The sequence below is a fragment of the Orcinus orca genome, chromosome 1 (assembly GCF_937001465.1).
Source record: "Orcinus orca chromosome 1, mOrcOrc1.1, whole genome shotgun sequence".
Lineage (NCBI taxonomy): Eukaryota > Metazoa > Chordata > Mammalia > Artiodactyla > Delphinidae > Orcinus > Orcinus orca.
Window position 1 is genome coordinate 40,780,047 of NC_064559.1, and position 18,633 is coordinate 40,798,679.

The window sequence follows — 18,633 nt, forward strand, 5'->3', positions numbered from 1 at the left end:
GGAGGAATAGTATTAAATATAGTACTATTTTTATCACTATTTATAGTGAGGAAACTAAGGTACATAAAGGTCAAGTTAATTGCCTAAAATCCAAAAACAAGTGACAGGGCTGGGAACCAAGTCCAGGTAGCCCAGCTGTTCTAGGATCAGAATTCTCAACCACTGCTTCTCAAAAATGTGCTTAAAGAATTTATATATATATATAAAATATAGGATCAAGAAGGACTTCACGTAAAACTGAGTCCTGCTGAATGTGAAGTGGCAGATTTCTTAGCAATGAAGCCTTGAAATAGCCAGTATATATATCATCATAGAAACTGCTTATTTAAACAACTCTACTGGCTTGATTACAATAATTGAGGATGAAGAAAAATGGAATATTCAAACATCTTTTGTATAGCTAGCCGGAAGAGCTGAAGAAAATTTTAGGAATACTGAAGTATATATAAATTGTAATTATGTATAGTTGGCAAAACTATAGATAAACCATCCTTTATACAGTAATCAGAAACGGGAAGGTAAAAGCTTTGGGAAAACTCTAAACATGAGATGGGGTCTTAAATAATTGTCTCTTCAAATAAAGACTGCAATAGAAGTTACCTAATATTTTATACTGTAATTAGGCTTTATTGGCTAACCACAGATTGGTCTTTTTTTTAATACAAAAATAATTACAGTAATGTCAGTGAATTTAATAAGTAGATGCTGTATGGTCACAGAGATAACTCATACTAAGTAAAATCTTAAACCAAGTGAACTTCTGATCCTGGTCATAGAAGTGAAAGTCTTTTTTATAGTATTTCATGGAAAATGACTTTGGCTATTTTTTTACCCCTAGAGTGTAATTGTTTTTAAATTTTGCTTTGTTAAAAAAAAAAAAGAGTCAACCGGGCAAATGAAGTAAATGAGAATAATTAATTATATAACATTGTTTCATTACAGTGGATGAATATATTGCAATTGCAAAGGAGAAACATGGCTACAATGTGGAACAGGTATGTAGAGAAACATTTTAATATTAAAGTTTGCCTCAGTATTTATCAAATCCAAAGAACATCTCATGATAGTTTCTGTCTTAAGAAACTGCATAAGTTCAACCAACTTTATAGATACTACAGAAGTCCTAGCAAAGTCTGACCTTTCATCATCAAGGATTTTGCTTTTATAAACATTATTTATCTCAAGGACTTGAACATTTTTCTCTCGGCACCTCTGTTTCTTATCTGTTTTGAGTTCTTCAAGTATCTGAAAGCCTTCAGGATTACTCTAGCAGATGCTCAAGAAAAAGGGAAAATATTTTTAAGTAGAGGTAATTCTCTTTAACTTTTTAACCTAAAAGTCCTAAAAGTTAAACTTTTAATTTAAAGAAATACTTAAGATTTTTAGATTTTGAAAGAAATCATTCACAAAGGGCTTTAAAAAAAATTAGATAACTTTAAAAGGAGATATATATGGCATATGGTTCATTATCCCTAGTAATAAGGGAATGGAGAACATGGAAAAGTAAAAGTGAAATAGAAATTCTTAAATTTCATTTTGACTAAGTAAAAAATCAACCTTTATCAGAATTAATATAAAGTAAGTGAATTTTCTGTAAACTGGATTATTAAGAGCTAACTTTATAGTTAGTAACATGATTAAATAATAGAAAGTCATTTCAGTGAAACTGAGATGTTTATCTAAATGTAGTTAACTATTCTGTGGATTTTGAAGACTTTGATTACGTATTTTGTTTTTAAACCTTGGCTTGCTTTTTAATATTTGTTTGAGAAGGTTAATCCTTCAAAATGTGACTATACATATTTTCGTTTTCAAGGAGTATTACCAAAGTACGGAAATTTAAAACTCACTATTTAAAAAGTTGCTGTATCTCTTCTTAAAAAATAAATCTTTATCCCCTAAATGATACTCTGTACCTTATAGTAAAGATAAAGACCTACCGCTTACTTACAATAGAAGGGAAAGTTGTTGAATTGTTAGAAATTATCCATTTCAGGCTTTCCTATGATTTGGTAATAAAGTCATTGAAGTTATTAATATGCCTCATAATAATTCTTTGTGTATATTATGATAATAAAGAACATTAAAAAATATATGTGGTAAAATATTGTTAAAGTTGCAGTTGAGGTACTCTTACTTCTTAGAAGTATTTAGCCCATGATACACTTCTAACAGGTTAAAACATAAATATTTCTCTACTGAGTCTTGACTGAGCACTTCTAATTTTGTGTTATAATTGATAGTTTCATTTAAGTATTGACTTACAGGTTATTTTTCCTTTTAGCATATTTTTCTCTACACATTGACAAATGAATAAATGTGAGTGAAAGTCTTGATATGAGCCTACAAACCTGCTTTAGTAATTATAGCCACTCTCCTCAGCTCACTTTTTCTAGATTCTACAGCAAATATGGTATGTAAGAACATTTACTGTTCTGAGGCCCTGATTAAAAGAAATAAATAAATGAGGTCTGCTACCTGGGCACCCCTGATTAAAAGCCCCAAACTGTGAGTGTATCTTCAGTTGAAGTCATAGGCTTAAGATTTTAACCTAATTTGTGTTTAACTCTCTTAAGTGTGATGGAACATAAGCCCATTAAAACCAAAGGGGAATGATTTCTCTTCAAAGGCACTTGGCATGTTGTTCTGGCATAAACATAACATTGAGAAGTCCCTTGCTGATCTCCCTAATTTCACTCCCTTTCCGGATGAGTGGACAGTGGAAGATAAAGTCCTATTTGAACAAGCCTTTAGTTTTCATGGGAAGAGCTTTCACAGGATTCAGCAAATGGTATGGTAATTTTGCTCTTACTGTGATTCATACCTGAGTGATAACCTTATTCTATTGTTAAACACTTCCTAATTATTAAAAACAAAAAAGTTTTCCAATCTAATTTTAATTTTTAAAAATATTTTTAAATAAGTATATTTTACATACAGTCTTATTTTCTACTATTCTAATGCATGATCATTATGTGTCATTTCATTGTAATAAATTAACATTTATTATGACTTAAGTATATGTTTAATAGAGTTATTAAATACGTCTGTCATTTCAGGAAAAAAATTTCAATTTTATTTTTAAATGTTTCATTTTTCTAACATTAGGATTTTATTTTCAAATTTATATTCCTTTGGATATGAAAACCAATTTTTAGAAATTCTGTATTATTTCAACATTGTTCAGGTGCTGTTGCTTTTTTTTAATTTAAAGAAAAGCTATTTCTAGTTGTTAAATTTCTAGTATTGTGTCAAAATAATATAAATCTGAGAAGTTGCTACATTAAACTCTTTTAACTTGAATGAATGGAAATTAGATAATGTTTGCAAATATATCTAAGTGTCTTCCATAATCAAAGAGAACATTTTTAATTGGAAGTGTGTGTGCTTGTTTGCCAGTATGACAAAGCAGTGCATGATCATTAGTCATTTTGTAGCTTAAGTCTATTTGCATCATTTATCATTTTAATTTTATCTCTCCTTTCCCTGCTCAGAATAAATAGGAATATTTATTTAGAAATGTGAGTGACATAGGTGTGGTGGGGTGCTATGACTATAGCTGCATTTTTTAGCTCTATAATTCATAAAGGTACCTGGGAAAATATTTTTTGTCTATGCTTTTGTTTGCTAAGTATCAAAGAATAATAGAAATATTTTTCATTCTGTTAATCAGAGTTTATGAATAAACTTGCTTGATATTAACATGATTTTTTTTTCAAGCTTCCAGATAAGACAATTGCTAGCCTTGTGAAATATTACTATTCCTGGAAAAAAACTCGATCTAGGACAAGCTTGATGGATCGCCAGGCTCGTAAACTAGCCAATAGACATAATCAGGGTGACAGGTGGGTTGAATGCCTTTATGTAGTTACAGGTATTGCTTGTATTTCCTAAGGCAGAACAATTATCACAATACAGTGTAAATGCTTCTTATCCTTACATTCATGTTTCCACTCTGACGAGAAGAACTGAGTGATCAGAAATCTTAATATTAAGAACTCTCTTCAACTCTTTAACTGTTAATCATAGCCAGCAAACCTTGCAACTGAGTTATATGTGAGTTGTATTTAACTAATCACAAATGCTTCCTTTCAGTACTGATGTATTCAATACATATATTTAGAATATATTAAGAAATATATTCTCTGGCAGATGGTCTTTCCACAGTTATCTGAGTAACTGAGGTCCACATTATTGTAGCTGTATCTTTCTGGTAGTATAAAAGATCATTTTTTCAGTTCTCCACTTGGAACACATTTATTAATTTGATATAATAACTTATTATTTCAGTTCTCCAGTTGGAAAATAAGTATTATATCAAATTAATAAATGTGTTCTTTTTCCCAAATGATATTTCTTTCTAAATATCTTTCCTATTGGGTCTCTGTTTTTTAGCTAGAAATGTTTGGTTAAATGATTCTATATACCTAAAAGGGTAAATGTTTCTAAACACTACAGAAATCTAAACTATAAAAGCTCATCTTCCCAAGGACAACTCCTGGGGAATATTTAGTAAAATTATTAGCCAGGTATATTGCAGTTCGATGAGAGCACTGGAACAGAATGAAAGGAAGTGAATTAAGTTTATTAATCTTTGTTTTTTTTCAGTGATGATGATGTGGAAGAAACACACCCAATGGATGGAAACGATAGTGATTATGATCCCAAAAAAGAAGCCAAGAAAGAGGTAATGATAATCATTAGGGTGCTTATAATTGTTCTACAAATCCACTCCAAAAAACGAATAGTACTTCATATTAAGAAAAACATTTTTATATAATGGGTTAAAAGGTAGTAAATTTCAATGTTAATTGGAGGTTTTTGGAAAAACGATAACATCTAGAACTCTAATTAGCCAGTGAGTTAAGTAATTTTGGGGTTATCTCATCCACTCCGAAGTATAAAAGCCCTGCCACGATGTCTACTCTTTTTTTTTTTAATAAATTTATTTATTTATTTATTTATGGCTGCATTGGGTCTTTGTTGCTGCACGCAGGCTTTCTCTAGTTGCGGTGAGCAGGGGCTCCTCTTTGTTGCAGTGTGTGGGCTTCTCATCGCAATGGCTTCTCGTTGCAGAGCACGGGCTCTAGGCTTACGGACTTCAGTAGTTGTGGCTCGAGGGCTGTAGAGCACAGGCTCCGTAGTTGTGGTGCACGGGCTTAGTTGCTCTGTGGCATGTGGGATCTTCCTGGACCAGGGCTCGAACCCATGTCCCCTGCATTGGCAGACGGATTCTTAACCACTGTGCCACCGGGGAAGTCTCCATGCCTTTTTTTTTTTTTTTTTTTTTTTCTGGCTGCCCCAAGTAGCTTGTGGTATCTTACTTCCCCGACGAGGGATTGAACCCAGGCCACAGCAGTGAAAACCCGGAATCCTAACCACCAAGCCACCTGGGAACTCCCCACGATGCCTATTCTTCACGCAGGCTCAGCGGCCATGGCTCACGGGCCCAGCCGCTCCACGGCATGCGGGATCCTCCCGGACCGGGGCACGAACCCGTGTCCCCTGCATCGGCAGGCGGACTCTCAACCACTGCGCCACTAGGGAAGCCTGATGCCTATTCTTTAATCCATAGAAAAGAGGTAGAACCACCCTCAGATAATACAATATTAGGTGTAGAATATTCTTGGAAAACATTTAGTTTATTCCATGTTATAACAAATTATTAATTAGTACCGGGTATACTGACAGCAGTGAAAATTGAAAGCTGCATCAAAGGAAGAGATGGAAGAATCCCCAACTAGAAGAGCACTCATATTCCTCAATTTAATGATAATAACGATGACTTAAAATCATTAAAAAGAAAAGTTTTAAATTGATATGCATGCTCATTTATTAAGGCAAGGAATTACATAATTGTAAAAAAATAGACCAAATGTTGATGGGTAAAGGCTTGTGATGTATTGGCAGCTGTGGAATAGTGAAAATAACATTGAAAATTGGAGAATGTGACTTCATCCAATATGACTCCCATTCCTCCTCTTAAGGAACTCAATGCCATGGCCCATTCTGGCCCTTGTCATCTTTCATCAATGAAATTTAATAAATCCTACCCTTAACTTGATATTTTACTGATTTTCTTACTACTGCTAAATGTTCTCAAATTCCTTGATTCCTTCATTTCTTTTCCAAGTCTCCTTGTTTCCCTAAACCATAGACCAAATGACCAATTACTTAAGTTGCTCTCTTCCCAGTATCTTTGACTCCCCATTTCTCTCACCCTTCTGCTATTCCTTCTCTAACCCTATAAACCCACAATGCTGGATCAATTGCTATTCTTGGTCTGGTGTAGCAGGAGAAAATTGCAGGATCATGTACATTGTTGCTACTTACAAAAAGTAGTTTCCAATCTCAGTGTAGCCCTTAGCACCTCTCAGTTTTTAACCTGTAATTTTCAGTTTTTTCCATTGGTAAAATTAAAAGGTTCTGACAATCAAAGAGGTAATATGTATAAAAGCACTTATTACAGTACCCAGTACATAATAAATCTTGAATAAAATTTATTATGTAAGCAACTGTTTGAACATTCATCCTTTGCTACACATCACCTACCACCTCTCCACTCCCCTAAAAAAACTTAGCAGATAACTTCACTTTCTACTTCATGGAGAAAATATCAAGCAGGAACACCGTTAAATTCCAGCCCTTCCTCTGTGCTACCATACTAGCCTTTTTATCTGAGTATATTTACACTTAGGATGTTATACTAAAATTATTGTCTTTTGCCCACTAAGCTGTGAACTCTTTGAAGTCAGGCCCTCAGTAACACTGGAACATCTGGTATCCCCTAGCACTTCACATAGTACTCATTGTCCACTTCCTTGCTGGTACTTGATAGGATCAGATTTTTAAAATGTCACAAATTCAGTAATATGAAATTACTGAATGAACAGTCTGAGCTGAATGCCTCTCTCATTCAAGATAGGCCCCTCCCCTTGTTCTGTATAATTTCACTGCTTGTTTGACCTATCTTATCCCTTCATATTGCCTCTAGGACCTTCTGTTTGCCATACTTTCAACCTTTTCATTGCAGCCCAGAAGTAAGCTCCAGTCTTTCGTTTAAAAGCATGACTATCTCCCAACCAGTCTAGAAAGAATTATCCTCCTTAGCATGACTTCACTTGAGTTTGCTTCAGTCAGACTTCTGTCCCTTTACTTCACTGAAACTGCTGATAGGTCAGCAGTGACCTCCTAACTGCCACATCCGAGGACTGGTTTCTCAGTGTACTCTCCTTGTGCTTCCTGTATTATTTCAAGTTATTGACCCCTCCCTTCTTCTGAAAATCTCTTTTTGAGTTTTCTAACACCATTCTCTGATTCCTGTCTACCTTTTTAACCACTGTGTCTCAGTTTTAGTGACTTCTTTTTCTCAATTACTCTGTTCATTTTGTCATTACCGTTTTTAATTCTCTCTCTCAAATAACTGTAAATTTTGTTCTTTTCTCTTTGGTCTTTCTAGGTGACTGCCTTTTTTTAGGTTCTCATCTCTTCTCTGAATTACTGACATTTTCTGTCTTATCTTAATTTACCTTATCTCCATGCCTCCAGACTCTGCACCACACCTTCCAAGTCCATTCTTCACCCTGCTGCCAAAGCAATCTTTTTAAAACCAAATTTACTGTTTGCAGCCCTTCCATGGCTTTGTCCATAGGATAAAACAGTCTTTCTAGTTAGGCATTCCCTGCCCCACCCCACTTATTTCACATTCCTAAGAGAGTTTCAGGTAAGTGTTTTAGTTCCCCCAGCCTTTGTTCTTTGTTGGTCCATTTTTTTTCTAGAATTTCCTTTCTTCTCAAATCTGCCAGGCAAATTCCTCATAACTCTGCAACATGTAGCTTGTCTATGAACTCTCCTGTGCCTTATGTTGAATTGACCACCTCCTTAGTTTTCTTTAAATCCATTGCAGTACTCATTGAGCTAAGTGGTACTTGTTTACATCTGGTTTCCCCTCACCTGCCTACCTATCCCTGGGTGGTAAGCTCTTAAAGAGCAAGAATTGTGTCTTAACTACAGGGCCTGGTAGATAGTAGGCTTTCAGTCAAATTTATTTTAACAGATGAGAATATATGTTATGAATTCTTAATTACTGTACAAATATGAGAGATTAGGGATTTGGGTTTAGTTATGTAGGAAATGTATGTATGTGGAATACTGTTTTTTCCAACTATGTGAGATGGTACTTACACATTTGGTCTTTTGTTGGCCTGTGATCTCATCCTGTTAGCAAATGTAGTGAGGGGAGTAAAAGTTAAAAAGTGTTAAAAACATACTGCAAGGTTGTGGTCCGAGGCTCGTACTATTTGTCAGCAGCTTCATTCATTTCTCTGTTCTTTCACAGATGATAGGGACACCACTCAGGGAATGATACTATATCATTGCCTTTAACACATCTTTATAGCTGCTTCTGCATGTTGTTGACACATTATATGGAAAGGTTTTTATTTTTAACTTTTAAAAATTATGAACTATACATACCATAGACTATGTACAATTTAAAGAATAATAATAAAACAAACACCAGTGTGTCCATGACTGAGCTCAAGAAACAGAAGTCCTTTGTGTATGTTTTCCTTATTGCACCCCTCCCTTCTTTCCAGTGGGAACATCTATCCTGAAATTTATCAATTATTCACTCCCTTTTTTATAGTTTTATCACAAAGTTATGTATCTCTGAGCAACTCACATTTAGTTTTGTACATTTCAGACTTGATTTAAATGGAACCATATTGTATGTGTTCAGCTACCCGCATTTTTTTGTTGCTGTCCAACATGTTTTTGCAGTTCATTTTCATTGCTGTATTACAGTGTTCCCTTGCATGCATATGCTACAACTTAGCCACTCTCTAATTAATGGACATCATTTGTAGCTTTTTATTATTATGAACAATACTGATAAGAACATACCCTGGATACATATATATCAGAGTTCCTTTGGGACAGTGGTTCTCAGCTAGGTTTAGTATTACTCACATAAAGCGCATTTAAAAATTATGGACGTGTTTTTGGTTGATGGGCACCACTGGCATATAATGGGAAAGGGATGCCAGCTCTCCTGAAATGCACAGCACAGATTGTTCCACCAAAATGCCAGCAGTGACTTAGTGAGTAATAATACCCTAGGATTGTTTGGAGTGGAATTACTGTATTTTAGGGTATAACCATGTTTAACTTTCCTAGGTAATGGCAAATCATTTTCTACATTTGATGTACTTCTGTTGGGCTATGAGAGTACTCATTATCCAGTTCCTTGCCAATACTTTATGTGGTAAGACTTTCAAGATGTTAGAAATCTGATAACCTGAAATGGTATCTCATTGTGTTCTCAATTCATTCATGAGATTACTAATAAGGCCGATTATTTTTCCATCTGTTGTCTATTATTGTGTCTTTTTTTAATGCTTATTTGTGTTTGTTTTTTATCTATTGGTTTGGTTTTGTCTTTTTCTTAAAGACAATGTATAAAATTTTTAAGTTTTAAAGTTTTGTTTTTTACACTTAAGTTCTTGATCTTTCAGTAATTAGGTTTTGTTTATGTTGTGAGATAGAGACCCGTTTTTATTTATTTGTTTTCCAATATGGAGGCGAGTTCATTTCTTTCAACTGGTCTCCCATGTCAGCTTCATCATAGATGAGGTTTCTATATATGTATGGCTCTCTAGTCTGCTTCTCTTGTCAGTTATATATCCCTTGTCAGTCACACAATGTCTTGATTACTATAACTTTATAATAAGTCTTGATAGCTGCTAGGATGAGTCCCATTACTTGGTAGTGCTTCTAAAGGTGAAAGTCCTTGGCTATTTTTGGACTTTTTCTCTCAAACTTCAAAGTAGGAAAGTGCTACTTGATGTTCCGTTGAATCTACATATAAACTGGAGAGAAATGAAATCTTTAATTGTTTGTAGATTAGTTTGCATTTCCTATATAGAGGTTTATATTATCTGAAAATAACAGCAGTTTTATTTCTTTTCAGTCCTTATAATACCTTGTCTTTCTTCCCTTACTGAACTGGTTAGAATCACCAGTATAATGTTGAATGAAGTTATGATAGCAAATATTTTTATCTTATTCCTGACTTTAGAGAGAATGATTTTTATGTTTCAACATCAAGTAGGATGTTATTAAAGGTTTTTGACTTGCTCACATGACTGGTAGTTGATATACTAGCTGTTAGCTAGCATTCCTCTCTAGCCTGGTGGTCCCTTAGTAATTTGGTTTCTGACCATGGCTGGTTGCCTCCGAAGTAATTATCCCCAAATCTACTGCATTCTGTTGGTTTTAAGTGAGTTACTAAAGTTGGTCCAGAATCAAGGAGAATGGGAGAGAGTCCCACTTCTCAGTGGTTGGAATGTTGAAGAATTTGAGGATATGTTTTAAAACCTCCAAGTCTAGAATGTCGAATTTTCATGAATGTTTTTCTATGTGTGCTTGAGAGTAATACATACTCTAATTATTGGTTACAGGTTTTTTATGTGTCTTAATTGAAGCTTGTCAGTTATATGCTTGAAATCAATATTCTGTTGCCTACTTGCTAGGGTTGTTTCAGTGGGTGTTTATGTGCTTATCTGATGGATTATTGAGAAATAATACTTTTTATATTTTGAAGCTATTGTTATTAGGTGTATAGAAATTGTTTTATCTTGTTGAATTGAACCTTTTATCAATATGTAATGACCCTTTCATCTCTTTTGATGTCTTCTACTTTTCAAGATTATTTTGTCTGATATAACTCTTACCACCTTTCTTTTGTTAAGTGTTTGCCTGGTATATCTTTTTTTTTTTTTTTTTTTTGCGGTACACGGGCCTCTCACTGTTGCGGGCTCTCCCATTGCGGAGCACAGGCTCCGGACGCACAGGCTCAGCGGCCATGGCTCACGGGCCCAGCCGCTCCGCTGCATGTGGGATCCTCCAGGACCGGGGCACGAACCCGTGTCCCCTGAATCGGCAGGTGGACTCCCAACCACTGCGCCACCAGGGAAGCCCTGCCTGGTATATCTTTATTGCTTATTTTCAACATTTCTGTGTCCTCACATTCTAAGTATGTGTCTCACAGGAGCATATAGGTTGGGTTTTATATTTTATCTAGAGAGTTTAGCTCCTATATACCAGTCATGATCATTGATATTTGTATTTTTGTTCTTTCTTATTTTTACCTTCTATTTGACTTGCTTTTTCTGGTTTTCTTTCCCCTCCTTTATGGCCTTCTTTTTGGATTAAGAATCCATCTCTTGTTTGATTTTTTTTTTAACTGTCTACTAGTTTGGAATGTTTCTATATTTCTATTCTTACTGTGTATTCTGGAAATTTTATCCTGCATATTTAACTTAAAGCCTAATATCGGTGTTTTTAATGGGATTCTAATTAATATAAGACCCTTAGGCTGCTTTGACTTCAACCACTATCCTCTTGATTTATATGCTATTTTTGCCAAGTTTTACTTACATCTTATTTTTTAAAGTATCTCATATTAAACACATAGTCGGGGTTAGTTTAGATTTACTCACATGCTTAAAATTAATTTTGCTTATCATTCTTTCTTGAATCTTAGAACTTTCTTTGAAAATAGTTTTTCTTTTTTCTAAAGTGTATCTTTTACAGGTTAATTTAGTGAGAGTCTGTTGATTATAAACACAGTCAGTTTTGGAATGTCCAAAATGTCCTTCCTTGTTCTTGAACACTTAGTTTTTCTGGGGTTAGACTCCTAGGTTGACGGATATTATTTGAAGATATTATTCTACTGCTTTCTGATTTCTGTCATTGCTTTAGAGAAGTCTGCTGTCAGGCTAGTTACCATTCCTTTGGAGGTAATTTAGCTTTTCTCTTTGTCTGCTTTTATGATCTCTTCTTTGTCTTTAGTGTTCTGTAGTTTCATTTTAATGTATCTGGGTATGGATTTCTTTTTTTAAACTTGCTTCGGATTCATTTGTACTTTCTGAATCCTGTCTTAAGTTCTGTAAAATTCTCATTTGTTGTCTCTTTGAATATAGATTCTCCCTCATTCTCTCTATTCTTTCTTTTGGGAATTCTTTTAGAAATGTAATGGACTTTTCACATGTCTCTTAACCACTCATATTTTCCATCCTTTTGTCTTTCCATACTTCTGTACTATGTTTTGGGCATTTTTCTCATATGTGCATTTGAAGTCACTAATTTTCTTTTGAGCTCTGTCTGATCGGCTAAGTAACCCATCCACTGAGTTTCTAATCTTATTTATAATATTTTTTATTTCTAGGTGTTCTATTTGGTTCTTTTGCATATCTGCTTGGTCAGTTTTGATAGACTCATTTCTTATAAGAATATTCCATATTTTCAGTTCTTTTATTTCTTTGTACACATATAACACATGTATTGTATTCTCTTTACCTAGTAATTGTAATATTTGTCATCTTTGCAGATATAATTCTATTGTTTGCTTTCTGCTGTGTTTCACTCATGAGGCTTGTTTGGCACTTTGTGGTTGTGAGCTCATTTTCCTTGGAACATATTTGTTGAAAATTTTTGAGACCTGGTTTTACAGTGCATTATTCTGAGGATAGTTTCCCTTTACTTCTGCTAACTGTCTGAAGGCCCTACCAACCTGAGACACTTCAGAGTACATTTTCGACTTGGAGTTTTTCAGGCCGGACATTCCTGTAAATTTAGTCCCCAAACCTGCCTGAATATAGGCCTGTGGTTAGGGATTCTTAGGGAAGACTTTTTGGTTTCTTTCCTTTCCTTTCAGCCAAAGATGAAGTAGGCATGACTTTCTTTAATCATCTTCTCCCTCTGCAGGGCAGGGGCACTTTTCCTACTTTGCACAATGATGGAGTCCCCTTCCAGAGTTCTGGCTTTATCTCCTGTGCCCTGCACCTGTTGTCCATTGAAGCCTAGGCAAATGTCAGCTCCTGCATCCTTGCTTATCCCTCTGGTTTCCTGCTTTCTCATCATTTCTGGTCTCTGAGGGATTTCCTCACCTCTCTGCCAGCTCAGAAATTAATTTAAAAGATTTAAAAAAATATGTTTGATCTAGGGACTTCCCTAGTGGCACGGTGGTTAAATATCCACCTGCCAATGCAGGGGACACGGGTTCGAGCCCTGGTCCAGGAAGATCCCACATGCCACGGAGCAACTAAGCCCATGCGCCACAACTGCTGCGCCTGCGCTCTAGAGCCCATGAGCCATAAGTACTGAGCCTGTGCACCACGACTACTGAAGCCCTCGTGCCTAAAGCCCGTGCTCCGTAACAAGAGAAGCCACCACAATGAGAAGCCCATGCACCACAACAAAGAGTAGCCCCCATTCACCGCAACTAGAGAAAGCCCGCACGCAACAAAAACCCAATGCAGCCAAAAATAAATAAATTTATTTAAAAAAAAAATACTTGATCTAGCAATTTTAGAAGTGCTATACTGGGAGGAGTTTCCCTGAACATCAGATCTGCCAAGTGTTGCTTTGAGTTGCATTTTAAGCAACAAGGTGGATTATACTTCACTATACAATTATTTTGTGACTTTTCTTGGAGTTTCTTTTCTAAAGAATTGGATTATTAAGTCTATTCAGTGAAATAGCCTTCAGCCTAATGGACACAAGTTTCTAATGGATTCCTGTCTCAAGCACAGAATAACATTGTATTTTTACATCACACTTTAAGAATATTGCAAGTAATAATGAAATCCTCCTTAAGAGTTCATGGTGATCATTGTTAGAACTTTTCTAACCTCTTCCAAAATGCAAATTTGAACTTTATTTTATTCACAGATAGACTTGGAGTTTAGAAATGTTGTTAGGATTAAAATAATCCTGTGCCCTTTTTAATTTTTAGAAGGCATAGTTCTCTTTCACCAACACTAAAGTGAGAATGAGATGTTATCTCTTTTTTACCAGTTGTCTAATTTGCCACTTGTCATGATTCCTAATTTGCCCCTTTTTTTTACTTTCTTTAAAACTTTGCACTTAATAAGTTATAGCTTCCCCCTCCCCTTTATTGCTGAGGGAAAATATATCCCATCTTGAAATCTTGAAGCAAACAGAAATAGTTTAGAGTCCACCTTATTTTTTCATTTGTTCATAGTCCTGTAGGCATAGAAACCAAACATTTTATTGAGTGGATTAATCAAAGATACGTTATGGTATATGCTCATTTCCTCCTAATTGATGAGTTGTTGTGTGTGTGTGAATTTGGACTCGTATGTAGTATAATTGGTTAGAAGTATTTTGTAGGTGTACTTAGTGTAACAGATACTTCTACTAGTAATAGACTGTTTTCAGTTTATACATTTGTAAAAACCAAATGACCTATTATTCTGTCTTTATTTTTCCAGGGTAATACTGACCAACCTGTCCAAACTAGCAAGATTGGACTTGGGAGGAGAGAATATCAGAGTTTACAACACCGCCATCATTCTCAGCGTTCTAAGTGCCGTCCACCTAAGGGCATGTATTTAACCCAGGAAGATGTGGTAGCTGTTTCCTGTAGCCCCAATGCAGCCAACACCATCCTGAGGCAACTGGACATGGAGTTGATCTCTTTAAAACGTCAGGTATTTTATAAAAATCATATTTTCGATGATTCTATCTATTTTGCTTATATACTTTTATCTCAGTAAACTCAAGTTTTTTTGCAGATTTTCTCAGCCACCCATTTACATAAGTTTTGTTTTTTTATTTACCTTGTTTCCAAGTTATAAGATGCCTCTGTCTTTCTAGATTTGAATCCCAGCATTGCTACCTGTTAGCTTTGTGATGTTGGGAAATACTAAAGTCTCTATAAGCTTCAATTTTTTATTTATAAAATTGGGCGTAATGATCATACTTCTCTCACAGGTTGTTGGGAATTATTTGAGATAATACATGTAGATTGTTCAGCAGTGTTTGGCACATTTTGAATGCTCAGTGAATAATGGCTGCCCTCTTCATTATTATCATTATCACCAGTAGTAGTAGCAGCAATATTATTTAAAAGTATCATTATCATAATCAGGTAGTGGTTAAGTTAGGTTTTAGAGTCAGTGATCCTATGTTCTAACCCTAGCTACACTGTCTACTTCCTGCGCAACCATAGAGGAGCTTGTTTAACTTCTCTCAACTTCAGTTTTCCCATTTCAAAATGAGGATAGTAATATTTTTGCTTGGGGGGAATTAAACAAGATAGTATATGGTAAGTGCTTAAAACATTACTGCCTTGCACATAATATGTACTCAATTAATGGTTGTTATTAGGACTCCGGTCTTTCTCAGTCATGTTTTCCTTTATTTATTTGTTTGTTTCTCTTGTTTTAGGTACTCTTCTATGTCTGTACTTTCTTGCTCTAAATTAACCAGCCTTACACTATTTGCCAGAGACTTCTGAGTCTACTTCTCAAGCTGTGGCTTTTCTCCCAAGCTCTACAGCTACATTTCCAGCTACGAGCTAGACATCTCATCTAACCCCCAAAAGATTTCTTTCTGTGTTCCTTGTCTGTTGAAACATCTGAATCATCCTTGACTCATCCCTTGCCTTTATCACTCCCCCAACACACACAAACATAAGTGGTAAGTTATGTGAGTTTCATCTCTGAAATTTCCTTTAAATCAATCCCCTTATTTTTAATCTCATCCCTACTACCCTTGTTCAGGCCCTTATCACCTCTTATCTGACAATCCCTGTCTTGTTGATTCTCCTTGCTGTCCATCTCTCTTCAGCTCTATGTTACACATTGTTATCCGTGTTATCCTTTTAAAATTCTGGTATAATCCAGATGACTCATCTTAAAACTCTTCATTAATTTCCACTTGCCTTTAGCAGGTTACAGCAGAGCTAGGCAGGAATTTATAGGAAGGTCATGTTAAGAAATTTAAAATTCATCATGAGTTAGAAAACCACTGAAGGATTTAAAAGAGGTATAACATGGTCATATTTACGTTTTTCAGCTTTATCTCTTCGTATTTTTTTTCCAGTAGTTGCTCTAGGGATTATAATATGCATCCTTAGCTTACAGTGTCATCCTCGCTTAGATATTACAATGTGCATCCTTAGAGTTAATATTATACCACTTCACATATAATGTTAGAACCTTGCAACAGGGTAGTATGGACCAAGATAGTTTTTCTCTATACCAAACATTCTAATTTCTCTATCCCTTGACCCTGGTTACTCACCCAAACTGCTTTTATATTTCTCTTTTCTTCTCCAGTAAACTTCCTGAATAAATATCTATCACATTAGCTTACCCTGCTTTCTTACCACTTATTCTCAGAGGCTTCCCAATCTAATTTCTGCCCTATATCCCATCGCAATTCTGCCACTGAAAAAGCTATCTTAAGATTGTTTATGAACAAGTTGCCAGGTCTAATGCCCTCTTCTTGGTTCTTATCTCTTTTGACAACCACTTCTTCCTTCTTAGAATTCCTTTGTTTTGACTTATATGACCCTGGACTCTCAAGTATATATACAGTATATATTTGATTGAATGCTTTGCCTTTAGTCGAACCATACTTGTGTGCAAGACTCCCATCTTCCAACCCACAGCACTCCTTCTCTTTAGAGAACTTCTGAAACACTTTGCCTGTGATATTTTTAAAGTGCGCAGAATTTTTTTTTTGCAGTACACGGCCTCTCACTGTTGTGGCCTCTCCTGTTGTGGAGCTCCGGACGTGCAGGCCCAGCGGCCATGGCTCACGGGCCCAGCCGCTCCGCAGCATGTGGGATCTTCCCGGACCGGGGCACGAACCCGCGTCCCCTGCAACAGCAGGCGGACTCTCAACCACTGCGCCACCAGGGAAGCCCTCGCAGAATTTTTTTAAGTAATGAAGGAATAAAATGTACTCAGTCACCTGTAATAATACTTAATCCTCAACACTACTACTTCACTACTACCTCACTTAAGACTATTTTTATTGATTTTTTAAATTAATTTATTTTTTTAATTTATTATTTTTGGCTGTGTTGGGTCTTCGTTGCTGCACACAGACTTTCTGTAGTTGCAGCGAGCGGGGACTACTCTTCATTGCGGTGTGTGGGCTTCTCACTGCGGTGGCTTCTCTTGTTGCAGAGCACGGGCCCTAGAGCGCGCAGGCTTCAGTAGATGCGGTGTGTGGGCTCAGTAGTTGTGGTTCATGGGCTCTAGAGCACAGGCTCAGTACTTGTGGCACACGGGCTTAGGTGCACCGCAGCATGTGGAATCTTCCCGGACCAGGGCTCGAACCCGTGTCCCCTGCATTGGCAGGCGGATTCTCAACCACTGCACCACCAAGGAAGTCCTATTGATTTTTACAAAGGAACTTTTTTAAAGCTTTAAGTTCCTTTCTTGGATATTCATTTGATGTGTAACATAGTAAAGATTTGCACTCTTGGATTTGCAAATTCTACCACTTTTATATCCCAGATGCATCTCATAAGCAGTGTCCAGACTGAATTCTTCCGTGCCCACAAGGTATCTGTTCCTCTTTTTGCATTCCCTGTCTGGGTGAATAGCACCACGTACACTCAGTTACTCAAACCAGTGACCAAAGAGTTATCCTTGATTACTCCCCCTCCCTAATTCTCCACAATCATTCCTACTGTTTAAATCGAAGTCCTCAACGTTTCTCATTCGGATTGTTACATTAACTTCTATCTTCTTCACCCCATTCTGTTCTCCAGATTACTACTGGAATTATCGTTATAAAAGTGAAATATGGTTGTGTTGCTCCCTTGCTTAAGGTTTCCTTCAATCTTTAGGCAAGATTCAAATTCTTTGGTCTGGCCCCAGCCTAACTGCTTGCTGCTGCTTTAGGGCTGTCATGTCTTTCTAATGCTATTCTGCCTGGAAGACATTCCTTCCCCACAGTCCTGTCTACCTGCTTCATTGTTATTAATCCATTAAAACTCAATTTAGGTGTCATCTCCTCTGGAAAACTTTCCCTAATCTTCCCCATGATCCACACCTGCTAACACATGCAAACACACTTACTCTCTTCTTTCTCTCTGCAAGACTACGTTAGGTGTTTTAGCACTTACCATACTTTTATATTTATTTATCTCCCCACTAATCTATGAAATCCCTAAAAACTGAGACTTCACATTTTATCTCTTTATATCTATCTAACATGGCTGATCAATTAACTTCATTTGAACCAACCTAGATTTATACATTTTAGCTTTGTTTTTAAGATCTCAGGTGAAAAAAAATTTTGCACATCACTTTATAAATATCAGATTGTCCATACCGTAAAAACAAAAATAGAAAAAAAATAAACAAATGAACAAACAAAAAATCCTAACCCTTAATATTCTAGGTAGAGATTAACTAAATTGCTAGTGGAACAGTAGTTTCAAACTTGGCATGGTTCAAAATCAGGTTCTACCTCCTATTTCTATAGCCTTGGGAGTTTCTTAATTTCTCTGTACCTTACCTTCCTCATCATTAAATTGTTACAATAGAAATAGTCAGTTCTGCTATAATACTTGTTTTGAAAACATGAATTTTTTCCAACACAGTTGATATACTAGGGAACAGTTTGAACATAATGTGACTTTTGCCTTTGCTTACATGTGATTTTTGTTAGGGAAAAACTACATCTTGCTGAGTACATGCCCACACACTTCAGATGTATACCAGCTACCTCAATTCACTGTGTGTTATGTGCCATCTACATCCACATCTGCTGTTAAAACTTTTAATCTGTTTTCAAATAACC

General features: G+C 35.9%; 1 protein-coding gene across 10 annotated transcripts in view; it reads left to right on the plus strand.

Annotated features, from left to right (window-relative positions):
* RCOR3 (REST corepressor 3) overlaps positions 1-18,633 on the plus strand; it is a 50,205-nt gene that overhangs the window by 10,723 nt on the left and 20,849 nt on the right. For all 10 annotated transcript variants that reach the window (XR_007473278.1, XR_007473279.1, XM_049701479.1 and 7 more), the window contains 5 exons: positions 943-995; positions 2,630-2,791; positions 3,721-3,845; positions 4,609-4,687; positions 14,298-14,516. Coding sequence is in view for 8 of the 10 variants with exons in the window: in XM_049701479.1 (XP_049557436.1) it covers positions 943-995; positions 2,630-2,791; positions 3,721-3,845; positions 4,609-4,687; positions 14,298-14,516 (638 nt within the window). In the remaining 2 variants the exon portion in view is untranslated. The remainder of the gene's footprint in view (positions 1-942; positions 996-2,629; positions 2,792-3,720; positions 3,846-4,608; positions 4,688-14,297; positions 14,517-18,633) is intronic.